The 27,165-nt window shown below is 39.6% G+C and overlaps 3 protein-coding genes and 1 long non-coding RNA gene across 5 annotated transcripts in view; 3 read left to right on the top strand and 1 right to left on the bottom strand.

Moving 5' to 3' along the window:
* TAF1B (TATA-box binding protein associated factor, RNA polymerase I subunit B) overlaps positions 1 to 19,052 on the top strand; it is a 50,977-nt gene extending 31,925 nt beyond the window's left edge. For both annotated transcript variants that reach the window (XM_062634522.1, XM_062634524.1), the window contains 7 exons: positions 5,382 to 5,529; positions 7,654 to 7,831; positions 8,155 to 8,201; positions 10,973 to 11,063; positions 11,523 to 11,593; positions 13,971 to 14,196; positions 18,377 to 19,052. In XM_062634522.1, the coding sequence (XP_062490506.1) occupies positions 5,382 to 5,529; positions 7,654 to 7,831; positions 8,155 to 8,201; positions 10,973 to 11,063; positions 11,523 to 11,593; positions 13,971 to 14,196; positions 18,377 to 18,572 (957 nt within the window). In that variant the 3' untranslated portion in view covers positions 18,573 to 19,052. The remainder of the gene's footprint in view (positions 1 to 5,381; positions 5,530 to 7,653; positions 7,832 to 8,154; positions 8,202 to 10,972; positions 11,064 to 11,522; positions 11,594 to 13,970; positions 14,197 to 18,376) is intronic.
* KLF11 (KLF transcription factor 11) overlaps positions 1 to 27,165 on the top strand; it is a 200,693-nt gene that overhangs the window by 103,979 nt on the left and 69,549 nt on the right. The gene's annotated exons all lie outside the window — the stretch shown is intronic.
* On the bottom strand, positions 15,194 to 26,596 carry LOC134171910 (uncharacterized). The gene is made up of 5 exons (XR_009967769.1): positions 26,485 to 26,596; positions 25,583 to 25,890; positions 24,109 to 24,262; positions 22,563 to 22,673; positions 15,194 to 15,517 (listed from the first exon to the last, which is right to left on the bottom strand). It is a non-coding gene; the product is annotated as an uncharacterized LOC134171910 (long non-coding RNA).
* The window catches only part of GRHL1 (grainyhead like transcription factor 1), a 43,141-nt gene continuing 42,775 nt past the window's right edge, over positions 26,800 to 27,165 (top strand). The window contains exon 1 of the mRNA XM_062634521.1: positions 26,800 to 26,957. Coding sequence (XP_062490505.1) covers positions 26,938 to 26,957 — 20 coding nt within the window. The 5' untranslated portion in view covers positions 26,800 to 26,937. The remainder of the gene's footprint in view (positions 26,958 to 27,165) is intronic.

Below are 27,165 nucleotides of genomic sequence, written 5' to 3'. Positions count from 1 at the left end.
CATGAGCAGCACAGGTAAAGGCAGAACCTTAGAGAATGTGCAGACATGGGAAGAAAGGGTTCCTAGGGTCAAAATTCACAGGGAGAAGGATTAAGAGGAAGGGAACTGTGCTGCAAAGAGTACTGAACAGGAGAGGAGGATGGAGGTAGGGGAAATATGAAAGGGAGAATTTAAAATGACTGTGTAATTAATTGTTTTCAGGAAGGATAGAACAGTATCATCATAAAATCAACTGAACTGTGAATATTTAAGTAATGCTTGCTGAGGTATTATCCTGATACAGGAAAAGGAAATGGCCTATGCAGTCATCTAAGAAGAGAGTCAGACCACATGTAAAACAAGAAGCTATGAAGCCTCCAAATTAATTTAGACAGCCAGCCAATGCATAGTGTTTTCTACTTGTTGACCAGCAACATTCTGATATTGTCCAAACAAGTTGGAGAGGCTGCAGTCCTGGCTTACCTAGAACAATTACCTGTTACTGTGATCTGATTATCATGCTAATAGTCTGGCTCATCTGCTTCTGGAAACCAGCTTGTTCTTTTCTCATACAGGTGAAAAAATGCCGTGTAACCTTGAAAGATAAAGGCAACCAATTTAAATAGTCTAATGAATATTTATCATAATAAAAATCTTGTTCTAGACACTTCTTCACCAACTCAACAGTGTGTATTTCATTCTGTGTTCAGCTGAAGTTGGCAGGGATGAGGAAGGGAGGAAAAGGAAAATGTATTCTCAAGTAGTACAGATCTTCTGTACAGCTTTCTGGAGAAGACCTGCAGCGACCTTATTTGTCACGTGGGAATAAGATACAAAGATTTTAAAGACAAAGCTGCTAAATTCTCTAGATTGAGTACAGAGGTTACTGAGGAGTTATAGACTCTGTCAGCGCTGTTGATCAGGCTTGAAGAAATCCCAGCTTGCGAAACATCTGAAAAGACTAGCAGGTGGCAGAACTTTAAAAGGATTTTCTGTCAGTCTTCCTGAAATTATTAAGTGCCCTCAAGGGTTTGTAACTGAATTTTATATGCGGAGTGTTTCCCAGGTTCTCAAAACAAGGTGAGAGCTCAGTAACACTATGTGCTGATGGACAGGGGAGTTGTCCTAATACTTAGTACAGAAATGCAACTTGAATTTTTTAATTTATGATTGGATAAGTGAAAGTTATACTTGGAGAGCAAGTGGTGTATGATCTAACACTGTCCTCTCTTGTCCAAGTACTCCTCCCCTGGGGTTTAATCATGGGGTGCTGGAGGCAGAGTTTTTCACCTGAAGGAGGGAGGCCGCAGCTGTGGATCTTGCTTTCCTAGTTGATTTGCTGTTTGACTTTCAATGCAACTTGTTTTATCAGGTTCTTTTCTTCTGGCAGAGATCCAGAGCTGGGTGGAAGGTGATAATTTTTATTAATTTTGAGATTGCTTGTTTGCCTGTATCTTGCTTTTTCTTAATATTGTGCTAACATGTGCTATGCTGGTTGTGTGGAATTTGGGTGTTCTTCTGTTTTAACCCTCCCAGTATCTGTGACACTGTAGAATAAGAGATCTGCTCTGTGAACTCACAGTTCTCACAGAATTAAAGAAGTATGAGCAGGCTATGTAGTGACTGGGGAAAATTACCAGTGCTTGATTACTGAAGTAAGTCTCCTCAGTCCTCATCCTTTCTGTCTTCAGCCCTTTGCTATGGTGTGTCTGACCAAGATGTGATCTTGTGCTGGATCCAGCTTATGCTTGCAGTTTACAGTTCAAGAGATTACTGCATACTCCTGGAAGCGTGGTGTTCGGTTCAATTTGCATTGTCATGACTCAGCGCTGTGTTGTAGAAACATGAGTACTATAGAGAGTGTTTTTGAGCTTAGGGAGGTAAGTCCTGGAAAGTAGCAATTGATTTGGTGGATCTTTATAGTGGATTAGTATCCCCTGCCTAGATCTGCTCATCCCAGTTGTGTTTACATCTTTGTGTAAACACACATCAATGAAGAACAGATTTTGTCTGTTAACACCTTTTTTAAAATAAGCCAAGTGATAGCTTTTGGTATTTTATTTGTAGTTTTTACACCATGTGTGTTTGCTCTTCAAAAAGAGAAGTTGTGGCTGCCCCATCCCTGGCAGTGTTCAAGGCCAGGTTGGACAGGGCTTTGAGCATCCTGGTCTAGTGGAGGGTATCCCTGCCTATGGCAGGGGGTTTGCAACTGGCTTTAGGGCTCCTTCCAGCCCAAACCATTCTATGATTCTATATTAAAAAAAAAATAAAAAAAAAATACATCAGTTGTCATTTTAAAGCAGAAGCATTTTCTAGCCAGTTTGAAAAAGAACTGTATTTGCCTTATCTAAATTCCAAACCAAAGCTTTGAAACAACAGTCAGGGCTGGGCATGAGGAGGAAAGGATGATTCACTAGTGCCTATGATGGGCAAGCTGTCTACTTACCCTGACACAGTGAGAGAAGCTCAGGTGGAAGTTGATGTAGGTGTCTACCTTGAGTTCTCAAGTGCTATATTCCTTAAAGTAACTTTGTGCTAAATTAGACTGTTCAGATAACTTCACTGGTGATAGTTTAACATTTGAGAATGGGAATGCTTCAAATGACTAAATTCCCAGTGTCTTAATTTATTTTCGTCTGTGATATATTATTGAGAAGCTACTAATACAACTGCTTTTCATTAAAGGGAAAAACATATTTCCTTTATATCTAATTAGGAATAGTATTTATGTAATGCTTTTGTTTTAATCATCTGGGACTTTAATTTTTCTCCAAATATGCTCAAGAGAAGTTACATATGATTCAGGTTTTGTTCCAGGATTGTTTTGTTATTCAATTCAGCACTGCTTTTTAAGAGGAATGGAAAGTACTGTGAGCCTCGTCTTCTGTAGAAGTCTGGTAATGCGTGTTTTTCTTGTTTCTCAAGATAGTCCTGGAGCAGTCTGAGCCAATTTTAAACACTGTTTAGAACAACATATAATGAACATGATACAACTTCCTAACTGTTACAAGCAGTTGCATGTGTAATAGTAAGTGACAGAAGAATTATTCATTTGCTTAAGCATGTGTTCACACAGTTAAGCAAGTCTGAACTGCAGTCTGAGGGGAGATCATTTAGAAAAAGAAAAGGAAATGCTGGGAATCATTCAAACCAATAAAACTTGAGCACTGGCTACACAGCTCATATTAAAATAGATGAAACCAAATGCATGAATAAAACCACATTATTTCAGTCCTCTTGTTGTGAACATGATTGTTCTGGTTTTAATCAGGTCTAGAAAAAAAAAGCCAACTAAACAGAAGCCTGAATTCACTCTTGTTCAGGAAAGTATTGAACTTGTGTACGAAGTGTAAACCCCTGCTAAAATTCTATGAAAGCAAAATGCCTTATGCACAAACTGACTTGATAAAACATAAATACATGATAATGTGCTCTGCTGAATTAGAACCACCAACTACCGCAGAAAAAGTATTACTTTTTATACATTGAAAATGGTGAAGTAGCCTGAACAACTGGAAGTTACTGCTATAAGAGGCAAATTAAGTAATAATTTAAAATATCAAGAATTAAGAATGTTTAATAAAACAGTTTAGGTATTAAGAAATGAGGGTCAAATCTTACAGCCCATACTTATGCAAACTGCAGGTCCTGCTGAGTTCATTATGAATAAGCATGTCAAAATCTGTCTGCAAATGATACTCTCCTCTAGCAGGAAAACCTCAGTAGAAATTGGGAGAACTTTCTTCATGCAGTCAATAGTTTTGAAAAGAAAATCACAGATTTATTGTCATGAATAAATGTTCAACCATGAAAGGTTCTAGAGAATGTGAGCCTGCTGCTGAATGGGAATGGGGACATGGTCACAATGACCAAGGAGAAGGCTAAGGTGATGAATGGGTTTTTGTCTTAGTCTTTGATAAGAGCAGCCTTCAACAATCCCAGGTCCTTAAAACTGATGGGAAAATCTAGGGGAAGGCAGAGTTACCCTTTGTGGAGAAGGAGCAGGTTAGGGAATATATAAACTAACTAGACATTTGGAGGTTCACGGGCCATGGTGGGATGCTGCCACAAGTGCTGAGGGAGCTGGCTGGTGTCATCACAAGGCTGCTGTCAATAATTTTTGAAAAGTCATGAGTGGGGGATTGTCTTGAGGACTGGAAGAAAGCAAACATCACCCCTGTCTTCAAGAAGGGCAAGAAGGAGGATCTGAGGCGCTACAGGCCCATCAGCCTCATATTGATCACATTCTTGTTGATAAATATGATAAATGAATATATAAAGATGCACTGCAGAATAATCACAGACACCAGCAGATGCTGAGGGTCTGACTGGCTGAAAAGCAGCTTTTCAGAGAAGGCCGTGGGAGTTCTGGTGAACAAGATGCTGTGAAGATGAACTGTGGGCCAGCAGTGTGCTCTTGTGACAAAGACCACCAGCATCATCCTGGGCTGCATTATGCAGGTGATTAGTGGCCCAAGGGAGGTGATCCTCTCTCTACGCAGCTCTGGTGAGGCATATCTGGAATGCTGGGCCCCTTTCTGGGCTCCTCAGCACAATGGCAATATGGACATAGTGGAGTGAGTCCAGTAAAAGGCCGTAAAGATGATTAAGGGAGTAGAGCATCTGACAAATGAGGGGAAGCTGAGAGAGCTGGGGCTGTTCAGCCTGAAGATGGAGAAGATTCACATGGGGTACTATGTGATATGTACAGGAGAATGCAAAGGAGGAAAACCAGATCCCCCTTAGTGGTATCCAGTGACAAGATGATAGGAAGTCGGCACAAACTGAAATACAAGAATCCATTTAAACATAAAGACAAAACCTTTTTCTTTTGTACAGTGAGGGTGGTGAAACACTGGAGCAGGTTTTCCACAGACCTTGTGGAGCTGCCATCCACAGAGATATACGGAATCCAGCTGGACATGGTCCTGGGCAGCCTGCTCTGGCTGACCCAAGCAGGGGCTTGGATTCAATGACCTCAAGCACTCCCTGCCAACTTCCACCCTTTTGTGGTTCTGTGATCACTGAGCTCTTTAGAGAGTTTACCCCCAATTACACTTGGGTGTTGTCTTTGTTTTTTGTTTTTCCAATGTTTTTCAATTTTGGAGCATCTGGAGACATACCGATCACAAAAAAAAGCCAGGGGATTGGTTGCTGGTCTGAGGCAACTTCCTGTTTGTTCCTTATTACTTCCTGGGCTTTAATGCTAGCACACGTTTTGCTTTTGCAGAACTGCAGTCTCGCTCTGTTCCTGCATGAGTGCTTAGTCATAGAGAGTGCTAAAAGAGTCTGTATAAATAATTTTGTGTTAAATAATACAGAATTTATCATCAATAATTTAAAACCGTTAACAAATATGGTAATATAGCAAATATATAACACCCTCTAACCCTTTCTTTCAGTCATGGCCTGTGTATGAAGAAGTATACAACAAAATGCTTGAGCTTGCAGTGTTTTTAGAACTGCCTCGTTTTCCAGATATAACAGACAGCTGCTTTCTTCATCCAGACATGTTGTGCATGAAGTACTTGATGGAAGCTAATTTACCTGGTAAATATTTTCCCAAACCTGAACTGATAAAATTTTTCTTTGGTTTATTAAACTCCAGCAAAAAGACTTGAATTGCTACTTTAAAAGTGCCTGCTCTTTTCCTTCTAATTTATACCCATATAAGCTTGAACTGAAAGATAATTTCTATAGAAAGCACCTTCATCAAACATTGAGAGTATGTATTATAGACCCAGATATGTAGGGGCACTCTGGTCCTGGCTCTCCAAGGCTGTGGACTGAATACTTCATTTCAAATCTTTTAGTATCCATCTGAACTAAGAGGCACTAGTTGAATTCATGTGATTTATTAACTGTAGCAAATGATTCATGAAGTTGGGACCTGATTGCTTAGTACTGGAATTGTCTGATATATATTGACTGTATATTCTATAATAATGCATATTAGTATTCATTTAAACATCAACAAGCGATGCTATGTGACAGATCAACTGAGCTCTCACTTGATTTCTGATTTAGTTTTGAAATCATATACTGAATAAATATTGAATGATTTTGATATCCTGAAACTGTCCTGAATGTTGAATTGCCAAAGGAAGACCAGTCAGTCCTAGTACGTGAACCGTCTGTTGAGCTACCATACTTCAAATACCACTGTCACTGAAGATGAGTTATACAGCGAAATAGCTTGTAAATTGACATTACTTTTTTCCCCCCTCAAAGAATTTCAAAAATTAATAGTCAGGGAGGGAGGTACTGTCTTATTTTGCAGTTAGTTATGTTGAGTAAAGCTACTTGGCTTTTCTGTTTATTTACAGTTGAATGAAGAGAGGATAACCAACAGATTTAGGGCTAAAATTCCATAGTAGAAATTCTGATTTTGAAGTTTTACACCAGTGGTCTGATCACATAAGAAGATCACATTATTTTCCAGATTTTGAAGTATCAGTTGAATCAAAGAAGAAGCTAGGAAATTTGCATTTTCAGATTTATTACAGAAAAATCCAAACCTAGTGCTATTGCAAAATTACTGTAGAAGAATATATTGTCCTTTACTTTTTCCTTGCACCTAAGCTTTTTATCATATAGAAGCATTTTTTTTACAAATTGAAAAAGGTCTGTTGTTGGTGTCTATCAACCCCTAAAAAAATAAAGCAAGCCATAAATTGTCAGTATTTCTTAGGACAATAAATATTAATGAAAAGGCCATTTTAAGTGTCTGAAATGAAAGAAAACATACTGACAGTGTTTATACGAAAAATTGGTTTCCAGATTTTGTTTAACTTTTACTGTTATGTACAAAAGGATTAAAAATGAGTGCCTACTGAACTCTCTGTAAGCAGCAAGAGAGTATAAAGTATAGCTGGATTAAGGTTGTACTTAGTCATACATTGCTAACCTTTGTGGAATCTGATGGTGATGTAATCAACTCCTGTATTTCTTGCTGAACAGGAATGGTGAGAAATTTGGGGGATTTGTATCTGTGAAAAATAAGCATAGAGTAATAAGAGACTGTATAGACACCTTACTGCTGCTTTTGGAGCTGTATTTGTATCTTCTTACCATAACCCACACTAGCGGGTGTGATTAGGCTCTACAGTGTAAAGCCAGCTTTAACCTAGGTTTGGGACTGTTTGTAACTCAGACAGGTTTTGTTGGGGTAACAGCAAGTACTACCCTGCCATGATGAGGCTGCTGCATACTCAACTGGCTTCCTTCCAACTAGCCCCTCTTCCTCTTTGCAGTACTGAATCCGTCCTTATCTGAGTGTTTAGTCAACATGCAGGAAAAAGTTTCTTGCTCTTGTGGTGTTCTGAAACTATATCTATGCAGACTTAAGATACGCTTCCCCCCAAGACTGTTCATGATGGTCTAACAACATCATTTGAGTAACATCAAAACACTATCAAAAATTTGATATTCCCCCCCCCCCACCCCGTGACTGTATAATAAATTGCCACTGGTTTCCATGTAAACACATGAAGGTTGCCCAGTATTTTTAAAAATACCCTAAATGCTTCTCAGCCTAAAAAAGTGTTGTCTGATGGTCCTAAAAGACCATTAAAAAAGATATTCCTTCCTCACATGACCAAAATATTTGGACTGTAAAAGTATTTCTAGCTTGTCTCAACTTACTAATTTTATGATTTTATTTACTTGAATCAGATGAATTGCATAATTGGACTTGTCGAGTGGTGAAAAAGATTGGTATTGGAGATACGGATTTCCTAACTCTTGCGCCTGGAAATAAGCCAACAAGAAAAGTGAAATACGATGTTCTTGCTGCAGCAATTATTGTAGTTGTGCTGAAATTATTGTTTTCATTAAATGATAAGTATGAATGGTAAGTGTGCAGGCAAATCCATAGCAAAGCCCAGATTTCAAATAGTGCAGATGATTGTCTCGGATCATTCTTTAGTAATATTACTTAGTAATATTAATTTATTTAGTAATATTAAGTTTATAATATTTGAATTTCCATTAAGTTCAGTAGCATAAAACATACACCTGAAGGCATTTTAGCATTAAATATTCCTTATTTTTAAAAATCATCAGTTTGAATCTGAAGCTTGGAATAAAATTAGGATGTGATTTTTGTTGGTTGTATTTGAACTTCGTGTGAAAAGTGCAGTATTTGGATCTGATTTTTTTTTTTTTTTTTTCCAGGATACTTTCAGACTTTGCTGGAGAGAGAAATAAAAATAGCAAAGAAGGTACATAAATATTCTAGTAGAATCAGTCTTATGATTTTGTAAATGAAATAAATTTGTAATCAGACTTAGAAAGACTTGTCTTATTGATCATTAAAATGGGGTTTTGTCATTTATTCTTTTAGGGCAAATCTTTATTCAAAGAAAACAGTAGATCCTATTCATGTAAAATCCCCCCAGTTTACCTGCATAATTCTTGTTGTACTGATAGGGGCATTTGGTAAACCCTTTGCCCAGTACCTTTCTGCTTCTCCTTGTGCATGTTTGCCTCTTGTTTTAGAATTTTATGAATGCTAGGTGAAGATGAATGGATATGCAGTAAAGAGGGAGCACACTTTGATCGTAAATAGCAGATACTTATTAGGGGCATCAAACCATGTTTATGATAAAATCCAAACTTGTTTAGTCTTGTTAAATAAAATGTCTTAGTGTGTAACATATTTCAGATGTAATCTATTTTCTTAGTCCAAATAATCCTGAGAGAGTGTGGAAAAGCTAGCAGCAATTAAGATAGAGAAGATAATGGTGCGAACATAGTTCTTGGAGGGCAGAAAGACCAAATCAAAGATTAGAAATCCTCGGGAAGATGTTCCGTGGCCTGATCCAGATCACAGTTGAAGATAAGGTCAAAGATGTGTTACTGTGGTTTATCTTTTAAGCCTTTTATCTAGGTTTGGGTCCGCTTTGACCCTTCTGTCACTTTTAAAAATTTAAGTCAGTAATAAAAGTTGTGTTAGCCATGCATGAGCACAGTTACTGCTGTATCTGGAGGTAGGCATCACTGTTAACTAAAACTGGTAATTCTCATTTTTTAGTGGATACACAACTTATTTTGGTTTTGTTCCCTCCCCCCCCTTTCATTTCCCTTGAAAACTTGAAGCACGTAACAGTGACACGAGTAAAAGTTGTGCAACTGCTTACAAGCTGAGGCTCAGAGCCATTAATGTCTTAATGGGGTTTCTCCTTTAATAACAAGTCTCGTTGCCCTTGGGAATTCACAGCTCATTCTTTGCCCACTTTTTTACTTTAAAGTCTGCTGGTGCAGAATGATCCATATGCTGTGTTATGTGTCCCTATCCTTAAAAAGTTGGGGTGATAGTGAGCACCTGCGCAGAGGAGCTGAGGTGAGAATTTCTGTTAGAGTCGTGGTTAGTGCCAGAGCTCAAAACTGCCTCTGGCATTTTCCTAAAGTTAGCGTGCTGAAACAAATAATGGTTAATACTGAGTTTTAAAGATCCAGTTTGTGTTGGCTCCATTCTCAATTTAACTGTCTTTTCTTTAGTCTTTTGGTTTGGTTTGTTGTTTTTTTTTTTAATTAAAAAAAATAGTATTTCAGCTCCTACAGTTTTTCAAGACAGGCTGGAATCTGTGCAGTAGATAGTTGTAGTTCCCTAGTGTGTTTGTGTATGTCCTATGAACTCCACGCATACACAGTACAGTTTATGTTCAAATAAAACATGTGATTGAGATCTATATAAGTATGTGTGTATCACAGAGCTGTGCAATTTCCACTCAGCTCAGCTCTATGAACATCAGACTAGCAGTACTGGCCAGGCAAACAGTTGTTATAGTGCAGCATCATGTCTGATAATAGTTTTGTTTGAGACAGATGCTTACTAATTCATATGAAGTTTAATAAAAACTGCACTTGCAGCACTTGAAGAGTACTTACTGTAACTTCTGGTTTTAAGGAGTTCATAAAAAAAGTTGTATCCACACCTTTGAATTTTAACAACTACTGAAGGGTCTTTCTTCCCTTCATTTGTCTGTTATTTTTTTAGTCCATCTATACTTCTAGCATCTTAGACATCCTTTGGCAGGATAACCCAAATAGCAAAAATGCAGATAATACAAAACATCTATAAGCTTGATTATAAGAGGAGTATATTCACCTTTAAAACAGTTTAAACAGCTCGCTGGCAAAGCTAAGCATGATGCAAGCATCACATGCAGTGCAGCTGGGGTGATGGGGAAATGCAAAACCTGGTTAATTCACAATGCAGATAATCCACCCACAGTTAATAAGAGTTGAATATATTTTAAATATATAAATCTGCACCATAGTTCTATTTGGAATTCTTTTACTATACCCAGTTGGTCTACTTCAGCTCTGTGTCTCTTTGGAGCATCGATGATGAATGTGCTGCTAGAATGCCATATGCCTTAATGGTTTTGCATGTACTGGTGACTGTTCACCTATCAATGGGTGACTTTCCTGTACTCAAAAACATGGGAGGCTGACACAAAATGAATACAGTTGTCCAGTTTACCTTTCCAGCCCTGTACAGTGTCATCGATAGTACAAGAGTCAGTGGAGAGATGATTTTGGAAATTTTACATCTGAGTCTGTTTAGATGTTATTTCTTTAAACCTAAGCTTGATGTATAGTTTCATTAATCTCTTGAAGTCAGCCTTCAAACAGGTGAAGGCAACTTCACACTCTGGAGGTTTAGTTCATTTGGTAGAAATGTTCATTTGGTAGAAATGATTTTCTAGGCTTAGTTTCTCAGAAAGGAGGGAAAAGGCTTGAATTATACTAAATCTATGATATCTATTCTAAGCTAAGGTGCTTCTTTGCTCTTCTTATGATAGGTTGTTCTTTCACTGCATTTCTGCTTCTTACAGAATTGTTAGATCAAGAATGTTTTCTTTAAGCACATCGAATTCAGGGTAGGTTTGCGAAAACCCACAGTCTAACTGCTTGGAGACCATCATCTGCGAACTACACATTTCTTTCACTCCTTCCCAACATAAAATGTATATGTTTTATTCAGGTGGCTTGTATTTTGACTTCAAAAAGTGGTACAAGGTGGTAAAATGTGCCTTGGATGAGAAGCAAAAGAAATTAGATGAAGAGAGAGCCAAGTAAGAGGTTTTTAAGTACTTTTTCTTTTTTTAAGATAGAGTTCTACATTAAATCCTGACCCCCACAGAAATTAAAAGGGTTAGGAATTTGCTCCACATTCCCATCCACCAAGCTTGGGTGAATAGCATGATTAAATCACTATCTTAAATTTCTATTTACACTCATAGTGTTTATCCAGCATATTAATTAAATGCTTACTTTCTGTGACAAGTAGCTTATGCAGCTGAGCAATCAACATACCTCAGTTTGTCTACTCTGAAGAAAAGACTTTCTAGATTTACTGGGGGGGGGGGGGGGGGGGGGGGGGGGGGGGGGGGGGGGCAGCTTTTAATGGCACTAACCATTAGATTATTTTGATTTAAATTTAATAGCTCTAGCAGTATTTGTAAGAAATTGCTATTCTTTTACTTATTTACTCCACTTGCTTTCTTAACAGTTCTTATGTCTCTTACTGCTAGGTGTTTGTGGAGATGTGAAAAGCCACTGTTTTATTCAGCTGAGATGAAATCTAAAGTTCTGAAGAGAAGACGTGAGTAAATTTTGCTTCTTCCCAGCAGTGCAGAAATCTGCTCTAACTTTTCCCACCATAGAGAACCTGCAGCCCTGACTGATAACATTTACATCTTAAAATACTTTCTCTTCTCTTTCACCTCTGGGTACAATTACTGTACTTCTGTTTTACAACCTGCGGCTGGAATTCTTAAAACAGACTTTTTCCTCATGCTTAACTGAAACTGCCTTTGCCAGTCTTCCTAATGACCTACTGAACCACATCTCAAAATGAGTAGCCTGTTGCCATTTTCACTGGTTTGTCAGCTGCCCTTTTATAGCTGTGAGCTTTGTGAATTGTTACTGCTATCCTGTAACTTTCCCGTCCCTTTTCTTTACTTTCTCATATCCTTTAGTATGGATATCCCAGGATGTCCTTTGGTAGATCTTGCATGTTCCTCTTTTCTCCCTCTCCTTCTTGCAGTCTTCTATAGGAAGTGAGGAAGACTTGTCTGAACAAGGCTTTACTTTAATAGCTAGCGATATGTGGTGAGGATGCAAGTACGTCTACTTTATTTTAGTAACTCTAGAAGTACTTATAAGAAATTACTGGGGTTTACACTGACATAAAAGCAAGCAGAAAAAAATGACAAAACCCACGCTTACCTGTGGAAATATGGAAGACCAGAATTTTACTCAACCAAATCAGTTCCGAAATTCTTCATTCTATATTTAACAGTATCTAGTAAGTAGCAGCTATCTAGGGAGAGATATGTTAAGTGTGGCAAATGGTATTTTTCCCTTTATCCCTCTATATGCTTCCATTTTCTGGAAGTGACTTGTTAAGGGACTTCAAAATAAGTTGTGTAATCCTGTTTGGTTTGAATAACTCATGTTGGATTTTTCTTTTAAGAATGCAGTTGGGGTTTTTTTGAATGTTCTTGCTCTTCAAAATTCAGTGAGTGTCAACTTCAAGTCATGTTCCATGGAAAAACATGTTTAGATTTGTTTATTTCAAGCTGATCATTTGCCCAGATGCCCTTTAATTCCTGCATTTAGAAGAAAAAGTGAATGATTCATTGTTCATAATTTCTGTGGCCCTCGATTCCTCTTCTGGCTCTGCTTTTCTTCAAGCTAAAAGAGGACCACTTAGATTATGAAGTTTTACCACTGGCTGTTGCGAGCAGGACTATCACGTAATGCCATTGTAAATGGGCAAGATTCATCTTAAAACAAATTTCAGATAATAGAAACAAAGAGCGCTCTAGAAAGAACACTTATGTGCCAGATACAGGATTTCAGAAACATTCCTTAGACTTTGTTTTTGGTGGTAGATTTTAGTATCCTCTTGAAAGGTAAGCTTACCAGTCTTGGATTACTTTAGGATGTCTTTTCTGCCATTTTATTTTTCCAGTTTATCAATGAGTTTATTCAGATACAGGTCATAAAAAGAAGTTGAAGTTCCAGTAACAGTGGTTTTTAACCTGCTTTTTATCCTAGCGAAACAAGGCTTAGGCAGACATACTGTGTGTGCTGATCTGTCATCATAACTTAGAATCATAGAATCATAGAATAGTTAGGGTTGGAAAAGACCTTAAGATCATCTAGTTCCAACCCCCCTGCCATGGGCAGGGACACCTCTCGCTAAACCATGCCACCCAAGTCTCTGTCCAACCTGGCCTTGAACACTGCCAGGGATGGAGCATTCACAACCTCCCTGGGCAACCCATTTCAGTGCCTTACCACCACAGTAACTTCTTTCCCTTCTTAGCCTCAGTGATTTAGGAAAGTTTGTCACTCTTTCACAAGCAGCAGGGAAAGGTGGAGTGGGGTGTGTTGGTTTTTTGGTTGATTGGGGTTTCTTTTGTTTTTTGTTTGGTTTGTTTTTTTGCGTTTGTTTGTTTGTTTGTTTTGCAGTTAAAAATTGCACTATGAAAAGCTTAACCTTAAATCTGTATGTATATGAAACTAGGCTTCCTTAATTCTGATACACAGAAAACTACTTAAACAACCTTAGCCAGTCTGAGAGATAGCATACAACCAACTAAATATAGCAAAAGGCATCCTGGTGCCTATCAGCATAAAAATACCAACAATATCAGTTAGATTTTACAGGTTTTAATTGGGGGAATGCTTTTGGAGTGCCCCAGTCTTAATATTACTATGTGTGAAAGACATGGCATTTTGAATCATCTTTCAAAATCTTTAGCGAAAACATGTGACAGAGTTGAATTTTAAATGGAATGGGGAGAGAACATACAGGTTTTTCAAGGTTTAAAGGAAAAAAGAAATCAAAAGAAAAAAAGGAAGCACAAATCCCCTATTTTCTACAGGTATTAATCACCTCTAAACAGTATTCTAATATTTAATACTTTTGCCTTGGTGTTTTTTTTTTCTGTTTGTTTGTATTTGTACAGAAATGGCTGTGAACTTACAAAATCAGTTTGGCAAGCTGTCTGGTTCCGTGCAACCTCCTGAAAAGCCAAATCCTTCAAGTTTTCAGTTAAGTTGGTCAGAAGAAAACACAGATGGGAGTTGTTTTCACGGGCATAGCCTGAAGGGAATTTTGCAAGAAAAATGTGGTTTACTTAAACCCATGAACCCTGGCTATTGGCTGTGTACAGTTAAACTATGCACTGAGAAGTAAGTATTCAGATTTTTGTTACATACACTTTGGAAAGTTCTCCTGAAAATAAAGTGGCATGTATGCAGTTTTTACAAATGACAAATACGCGGTGTGCACACAGCTATTTATGTATTCACATCTAGTTAAAATCACTTGTAAAAGGGTTGTGTGTGGAATGGTTAGTCTTGGATTGGGAGTAGACAAATTGTAATATGAAGAGTGATCAAAGTAAACTTTTGATAAGAGAGATGAAACAAAACCAGCAACAAGAGTCACATGGCAAGACTGGCAGCTATATACAAATACTCACTTTGCTTCTTTCTTCATAGTATTTTAGGCAAAACTTGTGCCACAACCCTCTAGAGAATGGGAAAATGGCTCCATTCCTCTCCTCCCTGGTCCCCCAAAAGGCATAGGAAATTAACTTTCTAAATCACTATGCTGCTGTTGTGATGGCCTTAATAAAAAAAAATGAAAGTTCAAATAAGCAATTAATGCTTTCAGAATATACTTTTAAAAAGTAACCGTGAGTGAAAAGGATTTTGCCACTATTTCATCTAAGCATAGCGGCAATCAAGAGTTGTATTTTTTGGAAGCACAAAATAAAAGATGAAATTTCTTTCACTGGAAAAGTAAAAGAAGAAACACGGGAAAATAAACCATTTTGTGCTATTAAGGAAGTTTAGTGTTTGTGTCTAGTAGAGAACTGTTCCCAAATCCTTCCTTCTCAAGTGAAAGGGATCATTTTTTTTCCATTAGGTTATATAAAACAGTCATTCTATTTGTTACTAAAATTGTTGTCTTCAAAGGAGAATAATATCTCCGCTAATCCAGCCTTGTATGGATATTTAAGTATCTGTCTGGATTGTGTTGAACTTCTCTTCCTTTAATACCTTCTCATTCTGCGAAAACTGGTGAGTTTTCTACTTAGGGGGTGCTGGCAAAGAACCATCCCTGGCAGTGTTCAAGGCCCAGGTGGATGAGGCTTTGAGCAGCCTCGTCTAGTGGCATGGCAGAGGTGTTGGAACTGGATGATCTTTAAGGTCCCTTCCAACCCAGACCATTCTGTGATTCTATGACCATGGCCAGAGACAGAGGGCAAAAGCCCTGCTGAGTGAGTGTAGGAGTTCAGCAGCATTTATTCCAGGGAAGAGGAACTATCTGAACTCCCTGGGTAATGGAGGTATGGCTTCTGGATCATGCACCAGATTTCAGTTTGCTATTTGTTGTATCATGAACCTTTAATCCAGACGAGGAATGTACCGGTGAGTATCGGTGAGAGACGAACTTGGCTTGGATTCTCCTGAATTTCTCATGTATGCAGTTGGAAGGTGTTTTCTGGAAAGGAGGTCAAATTTCATTAATGTGAAATGAGATTTCATTAATGCATTGAATAACATCTTAAATCTTTATCTGTTTGTACTTCTAAATGACATGCTCAGGAGAGCAATAGCCCCTACAGTCTTAGCAGTGTGTTCCTGATTTTTAAAACATTAAATATTCCCCTTGAAAATAACTGGGTTTACATTTATGCAGTCTTTTCTGTCTGTCGGTGGATTTATTTGCGTATCTTTATTTTCCTTTTCATATTACCTTTCACATATCCACCGTGACAGAAATGGGTTGGAATAATGTAAGCACAGTGTTATATTACAAGAGCTTTGGTTGTATGGATTCATTCTTTTGTATGAATAAGAACTTTTTTTTTTTTAAGGGAGGAGAGGTAATAATCCTTTTACCACAAATTTGCGTAAATCTTATGCACACAGTGAATGCGTGGATATTTCAGTGTATGTTTGTGTGAATAATCTTTCATGCAAAGTCTGTTTTTAAGCCTACATTTTCATATGTAATATAATAAAATGTTAATGGCAAACTGTCATAGCCTTCATGAAACAAGATTTGAATTAAAATTCTTACCGGTTAAATTTCCCATTATATCATTTGCAATGCAAGTAGTTAATTATACATCTGACACTTACTTAACTTTGGAAAACAACATCTACTCCCTTAAATATGAGGGTTGCAAGTGTGTGTATGTATAATAGAACTAAAAACAAACTTACAAATTCTCTTTCTTTAAAAATCAGCATGGTCTAACAGGGACTACTGAAATGCTTTAATCCTAGGGCTAAAGCATGATTTGATTGTGGGCAAACCTGAGATCAGTCAAATGGTTGGTGAAATGCTTTTACATTTGCTTGTATTTTAAAACTTTCAGCTTTAAACTGGATTCTAAATTGATTTCATATAGAAGCCTTTAGGTGATACCAGGCTTTATGGTTGGACTCAATCTTAAAGGTCTCTTCCAACCTAAATAATTCAGTGAGCCTACATATGATTAGGTATTACAATGTGTGAAAATGTTGAGAAAAATGGATTTCCCTTATTACATCTAAATTTAAAATCACCTGGTGGTTTGGGTTTTTTTTAGCTCTTCAGAGATGCTCTTAGTGTAAATAGCACAAAAATAGCACAAAATGGGGCAGAAATGATTAGGTACTCTTGTGGAAAGTATAACTCCAGTTTGTAAGTGCTTTACAATATCAATGTAATTATGCATTTGCCTCAGAATACACGGTATCACTAATCTGCCCCCCAATGAAAACTGAGATTTGACACCTACATTGCCATAAGAGCTGTAATTTCTGAATCTCAGGGGTGTAGCAAAATGTCTTAATTTATATTAGCCAAAAAAGGCAGATTTGGTTCAACCCAACATTTCTCAATGAAGTTTGAATTTAAACAACGCATTGAGTTGTGGGAACAGCTGGTTTGTTCTGATGCTGCTGAAATGTCTCATTTAATTTAGTTTCTGTAAGAAGTCGCTGGCAGCTTTCAGGAATTGTGAGGTAGGGCAGAGGATGGGATGTACAGCGTGAGAGACCTAGTTTCACATTTCCAATCTGCCAGACTTCAGGAGGCTTCAAACAAAGACTCCATTCCCAAAGTGCAGCTTGCATGGCACTGCGGGATGGGTCCGTCTGTTCCTCCAGTTTGAGGTAAAATGTAAATGCGTGTTGGGCCAGAGGGAGCGAGCAAATGACTCTATAGTCTGGTAATTAGCACACTTGCTTGTAAATTGGGACAGACAGATTCCAGTCCTTGTTCTGGTGAATATTTAAGACCGCTGCTCTGAATCAGACAGAGGGGAAATTTTAAACCCTGCTTCTCCACATCCCAGGGCAATACAGTACCTAGTAAGCTAGAAGATGCATCGACTTATGGGGAATATCAACTGAATCCCCATATCAATGTAAAAGACTGTTTAAAAAATGGAAACAACTGAATTTTATACTGTTTTAAACTTACCACTTTTACTAAAAACATATTTGAGGCTAACCCAGCACAGGATATTTTTCCAGCCTAAGTTGCTGAACTTAACACAGAACTCTCCCTGCAGTCTGTCTTCTGTGTCATCATCTATTCAGTCTGACACTTCTTACCAGCAAGTTCAGTCTGCTATCACCATTATATGCTTCATCAATAAAATCACCTCACCATTTTCAGTAACATTTTCACCATGAAAGCTACAATATAATTAAGCAGAAGGCTGCTATAGCACTTACCACTTTCTGTTGACCTGGTCAATGTTTGCCCCAGTATTTCTGATGTTACTCCATTGACTTGAACATAGTTTCTTGTTCTAGACAGGTAATTTACATTTAGGACACAAAGGAAATGGACAAGAAATGATGGGTTATAAACCCATGGCATAGTGTCAGCAAGAGGAGAGAGGACCCTACAGAGGGTGTGGGCAAGGACTAGAGAACAGAGCCTGGGGTGTCTGCATTGGATAGTCTTACAGGTTTTAAAAATAGGGTAATGTAATCATTTTTCACGCTTTGCTACATTTGCTAAAAGCTAGTAGGATGAACAGTGGTTCAATTTAGTCCTGAAAGACAAAGAATGTATTGGTTATGATAGTGATTCACAGTGCAAGAAGCTATACAGGCTTTTCCGTCTTACTGTGTTTGTACCATCTCTGAACATGTCTTGGTCTGGTCCTGTCCTTCAGGGTTTTGCAGGTGTGGGTCCCACCACAGAACTGATGTTGAAAACCAAATTGTGATTTATGCTGATGGTAAAATGTAGAGTTTTCTTCTAATTAAAATGGAATATATAAATGCTAGCTAAATGCTAACGAAATATACTTATAATTTAAGGAGCTTTATTTTTTTTTCCCTTTCTTTTCAGATCATGTGGTCATCTGGCTCATTACTCCAGAGAAGAGGACTTTCCCCAGAGTTACCATTTTGTACTAAGCTTATTCTCCTTTCTTCTGAGGATACAGCCCTCCTATATCCATGATGAGGTCTGTGTGATAGAACATAAACTTTTTAATAAAAAACTCTATAAAAAGCCAAAATGCAGAAGAGGCCTAAGGAAGTAAAAAGGCCTAAATATAACATTATTAAAACCATGTAAATTAGTTGGTTCGATCCCAAAATATGATATTACAACTAAGGTGGAACTGATACTTTTGCCTGCCTTCAGATTTTTTTGTTAAGATTGTACTGCTGAGACCTATTACTGTACTTTAGTTGTAGTGTCATTTTATCTGTAACTGAAGTCACTGGTTTCCAGCTGGGAAAGTTACCAAGGAAACTGTTTATTGCTATTTATTTCCTCACTTTGCATCAAAGCCAACAGGAAGCTATGAAATTACCATGTTTTTTTGGCATAGTTATACATGCTTCAAGTGTACTGGACAGCACGTTGGCATCTAATTACATTGTGAGACTTTGCAATTAAGATACCTATTTTTTTACCTACTGTTATATGACAGCAAATATATTTCTAGAAAGTAATGTTTACTTTGTTTTGAAATAGTGTGTTAACAAATAAAAGGAGCAGTTGGTTGATGTTTTCACTGCAGTGATTTTTTTACTCATTGTTTCTAAACATGCTGTTCTGGAGCAACTCTGGCACTGCTTTCTACATTTCCTTGCACCCTGTATGTCTCCCAGTCTCTTGATGTGCCTGAACCTCTCATTCAGGTTCATGTTTCACTCCAGGCTTCACAGATTTTGCAGCTGCTTTCATATCTTTTATACCTTTTATACCCCTACATAGTGTCCATCCTGTTTCTTGTGCAGCGGTATCTGCCAGGTCCTCCTGTCATTCTTCTTTTGCAAAGCTATTGTCATTTAAATTTCTTCTGACCACTTTGTAATTCAGCATCTTCAGCGGCTTGCACCTCAGACATTCTACCAGTTTCTCATGCTCAGTATTATTTATGCACTGTGGTTTTAAATTGTCCCAGACAATGTGTAAATGAAGTTGGGTGCTGCCACTAAATCAAAGACACCAAAACATATGTATATGTTGAACAGAGATGTTGAGTAGATACTCAGATGAATAATCCTGCTTTCAGTTGAATGAAATAAAATTCAGCAACTCCAGCCATCAGTAAGGGCAGAGTACAGACGTTGCCAAATCCATTTGATCAAAACCAAAATCAATAGCTAAGTATTATTATAGACAAGAAAAATGGTGCCTGCAGACGACTTTACAAAGAGTAATGTCTTCCTTCCTGAGCAAGGGCTTCAGTAAGATGCAGTGTGGGAAGATAAACAGTTCAGTGAGTAGACTCTGAGTATAATGAAAGTGTTTAAAATCTATTGCAGTTCAATCCATGAAACCATTGTCTAAAAAACTGGAACAGGTGAATGATAGGAGAGATGTGCTGCTCTACCTGTCTGGAGCTAAGTAATAAAGTAGTATGCCAAGCACAGGCAAAGCAGACAAGACTATTAAAGGTAAGCTGTCCTGGTTACTTCAAAATGTTGGCAAACCAGGAGGCTTTGCCTGCTCAGTGGAGGCAGGAGGTAAGTAAGTGGGGTGTCCTGATTTAAGGTGACAGAAAAGACAGTTTGGGTGAAAGTGTTTACTTTTTTGATATTTTCTATAGTTATTGTAGAATAGGGATTTAGAGCGACAGTCCTAAAAAATGATGGTAACATGCAGATGAGAAGTTATAGTTTTAACCATACAGAGCTAAACTGTACTTGATGGTGGAAAAAGAGCAGACTTGGTTTGCTGCTTGTTGTATGTGTTAGGGATTTCATAAGTGGGTACAGTTTAGTAAAATCTATTGCCACGTTGTGCAGTTGTGCATACGCACCTCAGACTTCTGATGAGATGTGTCTTGAACTGATGTTTACATTAATGGACTCAGAATATGCCAGTTTGAAGCTCATGTTGTGTCTGGTGTTTGTTTTAAAATTAGCCATTATCTATTATGTTTGACCTCACCTGAGCGAATTGCTAAACTTTGTAAATATCTGGCAAAATTACTCACTGTTCTTGTTCTAGATGGGTGTTTGACTTAAAAATACACAGAAGGGTAATACACGTTGTCACAGTGCTTGCTCAAGCGACTGAAAGTGTCTCATTCTTTTTACTGTAATATCTGTTAAAGGTTTGTATTAACTATCTAAAAGACACCTTGTTATACTTAAAGGATTCATTTAATTCAAAAGTCTTTATTTGAAAGACTTATGCACTTAATTATAAGTATACCTTTCTTTTAAAACTACTGTAGTAGTAAAATCTGAGCTTCATAAATTAAAAATACTGTGCTCATTGTTACATTGTTACAAAAGTAAAAAAAAGCTGCCTTAGATGTTAGAGTAAATTAAGGCTGTACTTTAATAAACTGGAATAAAGCTTGCAGTTAATCATCAAGAGCCGTGTGCCTTCTGGACACATAGGTTAAGAGTCAGATTTAAAAGTAAAGGGTGTGCCCCTAAAATACTTAATGTTAGTTCTATCCAGTTTAATCAATCAACACTTATGTTGGACTAATGATGTTGAAGAAGCTGATGAGCCATAAGAGTGCCTTATCTTCAGTGAAGTGTAGTTGAGCGTTCTTGGGACAACTGCTTTGAGTCCAGTTAATATAACCCTGAGGTGGAGCTGTGCTGGTTGAACAGACAGCTACCGGTGGATAGCTGAAGGGTAGGGTGTCTGCCACAGCCCAGCCTTTCTAACCACCTCCTCTATCTGCTTCTAATTTACACCTCCTTTGTGTAACTATTTGCTGAAAATGTTCAGGTAAAGCCCAGCTTTCTCATAGCTACTTTTTTGTACTTCTTCCCATGGAAATTTTAAGTAAAGAGACTCAGTTTGTTTTCTTTCCTACTCTAAAAGTTGAATGAGTTCTTAAGTATATAGATAAAGGCAAGTGGGTTATTTTAGATTAAACTTTTAAAGCAGTGTATGTTGAGAAGACTTAGAATAGTTAAATAATTATTAACTTGGACAATAGCAAATCAGTTACTCTGAGACCTAGATGTGCCTTCTGAAGGGAATTCAGGCTTTTTTCTAGTTTGTGTGTTACATTTTAACACACTGATTTTTTTCTATCTTTAAGAGTGCAAAAGTAGCCTTGCTTTATGAAGTCTCCCAAATAATGCAACCTTTCTGTTTTTTTTTCAGTGGAGATACAGAATCACAGAAATAGTTTGGGTTGGAATGGACCTTAAAGCTCATCTAGTTCCAACCCCCTGCCATGGGCAAGGAACCTTCCACTAAACTAGGTTGCTCAAAGCCACATTCAACCTGGCTATGAATATATATTTATGAATATATATATACATATATCTGAAAATGACAGATAATCTTTTCTTTTGAAACGTACAGCCTTCAGCAGAACAGATATTTTACCTTGCTAGCTTTTCACTACCTCAGTGTGTCTGCATTCTCAATAGCAACTTAATAACATGTATTTTTCTTTTTAAAGCTTTTATGATTTTCCAGACATGAAAGAGGGGTATTTGACTTTCTCCTTAACTTCTTACACAGAGTGAAGGTCCTGAACCTGATTTAACCAGAGAATGAGAATCAGCAAAGCCCAATGCCTGCAAGCAATGCTAGTTTAATTTATTGGGCATACTGTGCTGCATGGGCTTCACTGCAATTACATATTCCCTAACCCATTTTTAGCATGACCCCTGAAACAACCGTGTTTGGAAGATTTGAGAAGGCTCTGTGCAATCTTACCGGCAATGCAATGAGTAAGTCACTCTCTGATGACTTCTTGGAAAGGTCAAAAACCCTTCCTCAAAATTACTTTCCTCCCTTTATGGACAAACGAGACTTTTGCTGATGGTCCTGAAAAATTATTTTGGGGTATTTATGGTAATTTTTCAAGAGGATGCTTTTGCAGGGCCGGGAGCGAAAGAACTACAACCCACGGGGCTTCTGGGAGAGGTGAGGTCTGAAAATGTTAAGTCCTTGAGGAAGATGTGTGCTCCCTGGTTCATTTGCCCTTTCCCCATGTCCTTTCCCCACATCACTGCATTTGTCCTTGTACTCAATGCAGAATGCTTGCTTTCTGGTATTTCCTCTGCAGTTACTGGTCTTGTTGCTCCTCTACCTGTGAAGCTTCTTTGTTCCTGGGTCAATTAGATGAGGGAGAGAGAGCATAAAGGGGATGCCAAGATGTTGAAACAGGTGCATAAAAGATCTTTCCTCAGTGCTGCTTGTGCTAGAAACAGTGAACAAGAGGGTGAGTAAGGATTGGCAGAACAGGAGATGATGAATGCTTGTGTCCTCATGTGAGGTTATAGCTGCCCTTGTACAACTGCTAATGGCAGCATTTCTAGAGCCAGAACACTCATTGCCAATCCTCAGCACCTACACTCTGCCTCTGGCAGTACATCAGGGAGTTCTAAAAGAAAATATAAGCACATTCCTCTTGATAATCTCACATGGCTGCTCTGTATTGTATTCTGTGCTCATAGACCACCCTGTTGTCCTAGCAGTGGCTTTGCTCATTGGTTTTAGACCCCACCATTGCCTCCTGAGAATGCCACCATGTGTGTGGTTAGTGTCTGTGTTGTGATCTGATATCTTGCTCTGGATCCTGGGATGCTTCTGTGCCACCTTTCTGTGGAGGACACTTGCAATAGCTGGCTGATGGAGCGTTGCATATCTCTGACAGGGCTGCTCTAGTGGTGTGGCGTAGAGTGCAAGGGTGAAGATGCTGCCACTTGACAGGCCCAGGGAAGAAAAGAGCATCCTAATATCCAGGTGCCCCAGCTCTCAAGGTGAAGACATTGGACTGCAGAGCTAGGGATTTCCTGGTGAGCCATCAGCTCCTCACCAGCTAGGCAGGCTTCAGTTCTGCAGGCAGGCTGGTTCCTCTGCTGCTGCGCAGGACCTCGACTGTGGCCTTGTGACCACCACTTTCAGTTTGCTCTGATGCTAGGATGTGAAGCCATCCACCTGGATCTCATCTGCACAGTAAGTCACGCTGCATCGATAAGAGATTGTGGCAGAAAGTTTTTGTGTACTTGAACTGAGCTCCATGGTGCTGCTAACTCCTAACTGGGCAGTGGGGTGATTTCTGTGCTGCAGACCAGAGCGGATTAGGCAGAGAACAGCATGCAGTGAAAAAGCTGCACACGCTGTCCTCTTACTATACCGCTGTCAGCCTGCATGGCAGGACCTGCATGCACGCAAGTCAAACCAGGGGAAACATAATATTAAGTAGAGACAATAAACATTCAGTGAGACTGGATAACCTGCTGAAGATCTTGTTGATAAAATTCTAGGCTTCAGGATAACTTTGCTTTAATATATAGGTTGCTGCAAAATTGATTAATTTACATTGTAGTGATTTTGGAGGGTACTCAGGCTGATGGAGCTGCATCTCCTGCCCTGAATAGTCTGTATGCTCTCAGCAGTGTCTACATTACCTTTAGGGTTCAATACAGAACCAAAAGGGAATTTTTAAGAATGCCTGCAAGATTACATATGACTGAAGCAAAAAGCAAACTGTTTCTTTAACTTTTCTGTTCCATATTTCACACATTGTGCTTTCGTTTCTTTACCCTTCCCCTCACCCCACCCCCCAGCTTTTTCCAGCTTCTCTTTCCAGCTTCCTTTCCTACTGTCACTTGTCTGTCTTTCAACTGTACCTGCTTTCACCTTGCTTCCTCTAGTGAGTTCATGAACGTCTTCATGGGTTTTTCTCTGGTTTTCTACCCCTTTGATGCCTTTGGGCTTATTCCCAGAGAGTCAGTGATCAGCTTCACGCTTGCTCTTCTAGCTCTGTCGTTAGTAACCACAGGCCTGTTGGAGAAAAGCAAAGCTTTCCTGGTGTTCTGTGGAGAGTACAGAAGATTCACTGCTCCTTACATCAAGCTCTGCAGCAGGGCCCTCACATCTTAGGGGTTCAGGTTAGGTAGTCTTGTTTTGACTCCCTTCTGCGTTTTGTGAAATCAAAAGTGCTGCTACAAACTTGATGCAACTTGTTTATTGCACAGGTGTGAATGGCCAGTGAGTGTAGATGTTAACAAGGATGAGATTTTAAAGCCTTATTTGTTAGGTAAGTCATCACAGTAGCTAATCCTTGTCCAGAATAAATCTCAGTTTCTCTAGATAGCGATGACAAAAGATAAGACTAGGAAGAGGTGCAAGCAAGTTGAGACAGCACTTGGCCACATGGTTGCAAGCAGCATGTAACTTCTGTGCAGTTCCTTAATGTGTTTTGAGAGGGAGACAAGTGAAGAAGGTAAGAACGCTGACAGCAGGACCAAGGCAGAGGCAAAAGTAAATGGAAGGGCATGAGAGAGAGGTGGAGGAGAGCAATGAGATTGAGGTGAAAGGGTCGAGCGAGGGAAGAAGTTGGAGGGAACAGTGCAGGGCAAGGGGAATCCTGCCAGGGCGCTGCCACACTAGGCTGGCACGGCTTTATACTCAAGCCAAAACTCTGCTAAATCCTTTTGTGCTTCTTCCCTGATTTTATTCAGCAATGATGCAACCCAGTTGGTGACATCACAGAAATACACCTACCAGTGGTGTTACAGAGTCTAGATGGTGACCGGCAGGTTAGTCAGTGGTGTCACAATCCAGTGTTTATATCGTCTCCTGAATGTGGAAGCGATTCCTATGTCGATAATTAAGTTTTCATCAGCAGATCAGGCTGTTAGGAAAGCCATTCCTTTTGCAGAGACAACAGCCTTGATTTACTTGGAATAAAATCATGGCAAATTCTAGTTAAGTGCAAGTACCAAGTGTGGCACATCATTAAGATTGTAGCAGTTTGGGTGCAATGTAAACATGTGACTGAGCTGCTGCATCTGGGTCACTTACAGGGGAGTATTATATGTTATTGTTAGTGAAAAGTATGCACGTATGCCAAAAAGCAGCAATTGTGTCTGTGCATCCCAGGGTTCTACAAACGGCACAGTGAATAACACCCAAGAATGTTACCAGTCCTTCCCAGTACTTGGGATTTTGAGCTGGTTTTGTAATTTGTATTGGAAACAAAGCAAGTTTGGAAAAATGACATCTTAATCAGATGACAGTATTTTTTCATATGTGAGAGCAGATAAATCATCTATGTAGTATCAAATTAGATTTTTAAAAAGGATTAAAAATATAGAATACCTTTTATTGCATGTCATAAAGAACAGTTTACATCAGTTCGTTTCACATCAGAAGAGCAGGATCCTACTTCAGTAATGATATTTATCTTTTGCCATCCTAGGGGCAATGTCTGCAGATCGCAACAAACATTTTGTTTCTAGAATGCTAGTTGTAATCCAGTCAGAGCATATTAAGCAACTTTCAGGATTAGACCCCTAGTGAAAGTTTGTTCCATTCAGTTTCGTATTTCCTTCAGTTGGCTGCTTGAATTGTCCTTCTATAATTTTGCATTGGAGTATATCCTGTACAAATAGGGAAGAGATTTTGACCTAGAAGAAGAGACCTCTTATTAGTGTGCATACTTCTAAATTACAGTAGCTATCTGCAGCATCTTGACATATGATAGATAGCATTGTTGCTATATGGGTTGGATTCAACTTGTTACTTAAACAACCAACCTCCCACCCTTATTTCTCAAGGAGAAACTTCAGAGCTTTCTGATTCAAATTCACCAATGCCACTTTGGATCTATCTGATGTATTTGTAATGTTGCTGCTGTTTAAACAGAGGATTTAGATGCATTTCCAGCAGTAGCTCCATTGTAAACCTTTCTTTCTCTGCAAACCCGGGTTCACCTGTGATGCACGTAACGATGCTAGTATCTACTGTACTACAGCAGTCAATGCAGTGCAAATTCACGTGCCTTGTTTCGTTTTCCTAAGAACAGGGTTAGCGCAGGAGCGATAATGGTGTTCGGGATGGGAGAGGGAGAAGGGAAACCCTTTTTTACTGCGAAAAAGCTGCCCAGGTGCTTCCCTCGTAGCCCGCCTCTGGCGTTAGCCTTACCCCCGTGAACGCGTGCTGGGGGAAGGTGAAACCGGACAGAAAAAGTGTTTTGTGTTGGTTTTTATGTTGTTTTTTACCTCAGGAAAGCGGCCTTTGACAGTGGAGCGCACTGCCGCCCCAGAGAGCCCCCAGCAGCGGAGGAGCACCTTCCCCGCCAAGTTTTACTCGTTCCTAACTTGCGCCGCGGCCAGGACCCCGCAGCACTGCCCGGGCCGGGCCGGCCTTGCCTCGGCTCTGTTCGGCCCGGTCCCTGCGGGGCGCCTCACCTGGCCCCCGTCCCTCACGGAGCGCCGGCCCCGCCCCTCCCGGCTGCCCAATGGGGGGCGGCGGACCCGCCCCGCGGTCCGCGGCAGCCAATGGGAGGCGTAGCGTGGCGCCCGTCCACCTGCGGCTGCGGGAGCCACCTGAGCGGGCGAGAAAAGCCGACAAAACCCGTCGGTGCGGCGGGCTGCGCGCTGCTCTGTCCGCTCCCCCCGCCTTGCCCTCCCGACCAGCTGGGCCAGTTCTGCCGCCCGCTGCCTCCGACAGACATGACACAAGACTACGACAAGTGAGTGAGCCGGGCGGGGAAGGGGACAGCCGGGTCCGGTCCGACCGGTACTGTCGCCCTTCAGGGGGGCTGCTGCGAGAGGGGCTCGCCGCCCGGGGGCCGGGGCGGGGAGAGCCGCTTCTCCCTGGGGGCCCGCCCCCCTCCATCTTCTCGGGGGAGTGACCGGAGGCTGCGGCGGAGCGGTGCGAAATGGCGCGGGGAGAGCAGG

This window comes from Pezoporus occidentalis, unplaced genomic scaffold (assembly GCF_034315485.1).
Source record: "Pezoporus occidentalis ecotype Australia unplaced genomic scaffold, CSIRO_AGI_Poc_V1 ctg43, whole genome shotgun sequence".
NCBI classification, from domain to species: Eukaryota; Metazoa; Chordata; class Aves; order Psittaciformes; family Psittacidae; genus Pezoporus; species Pezoporus occidentalis.
Note: the sequence above shows the minus strand (reverse complement) of the source record. Positions and strands in the feature narration are given on the sequence as shown.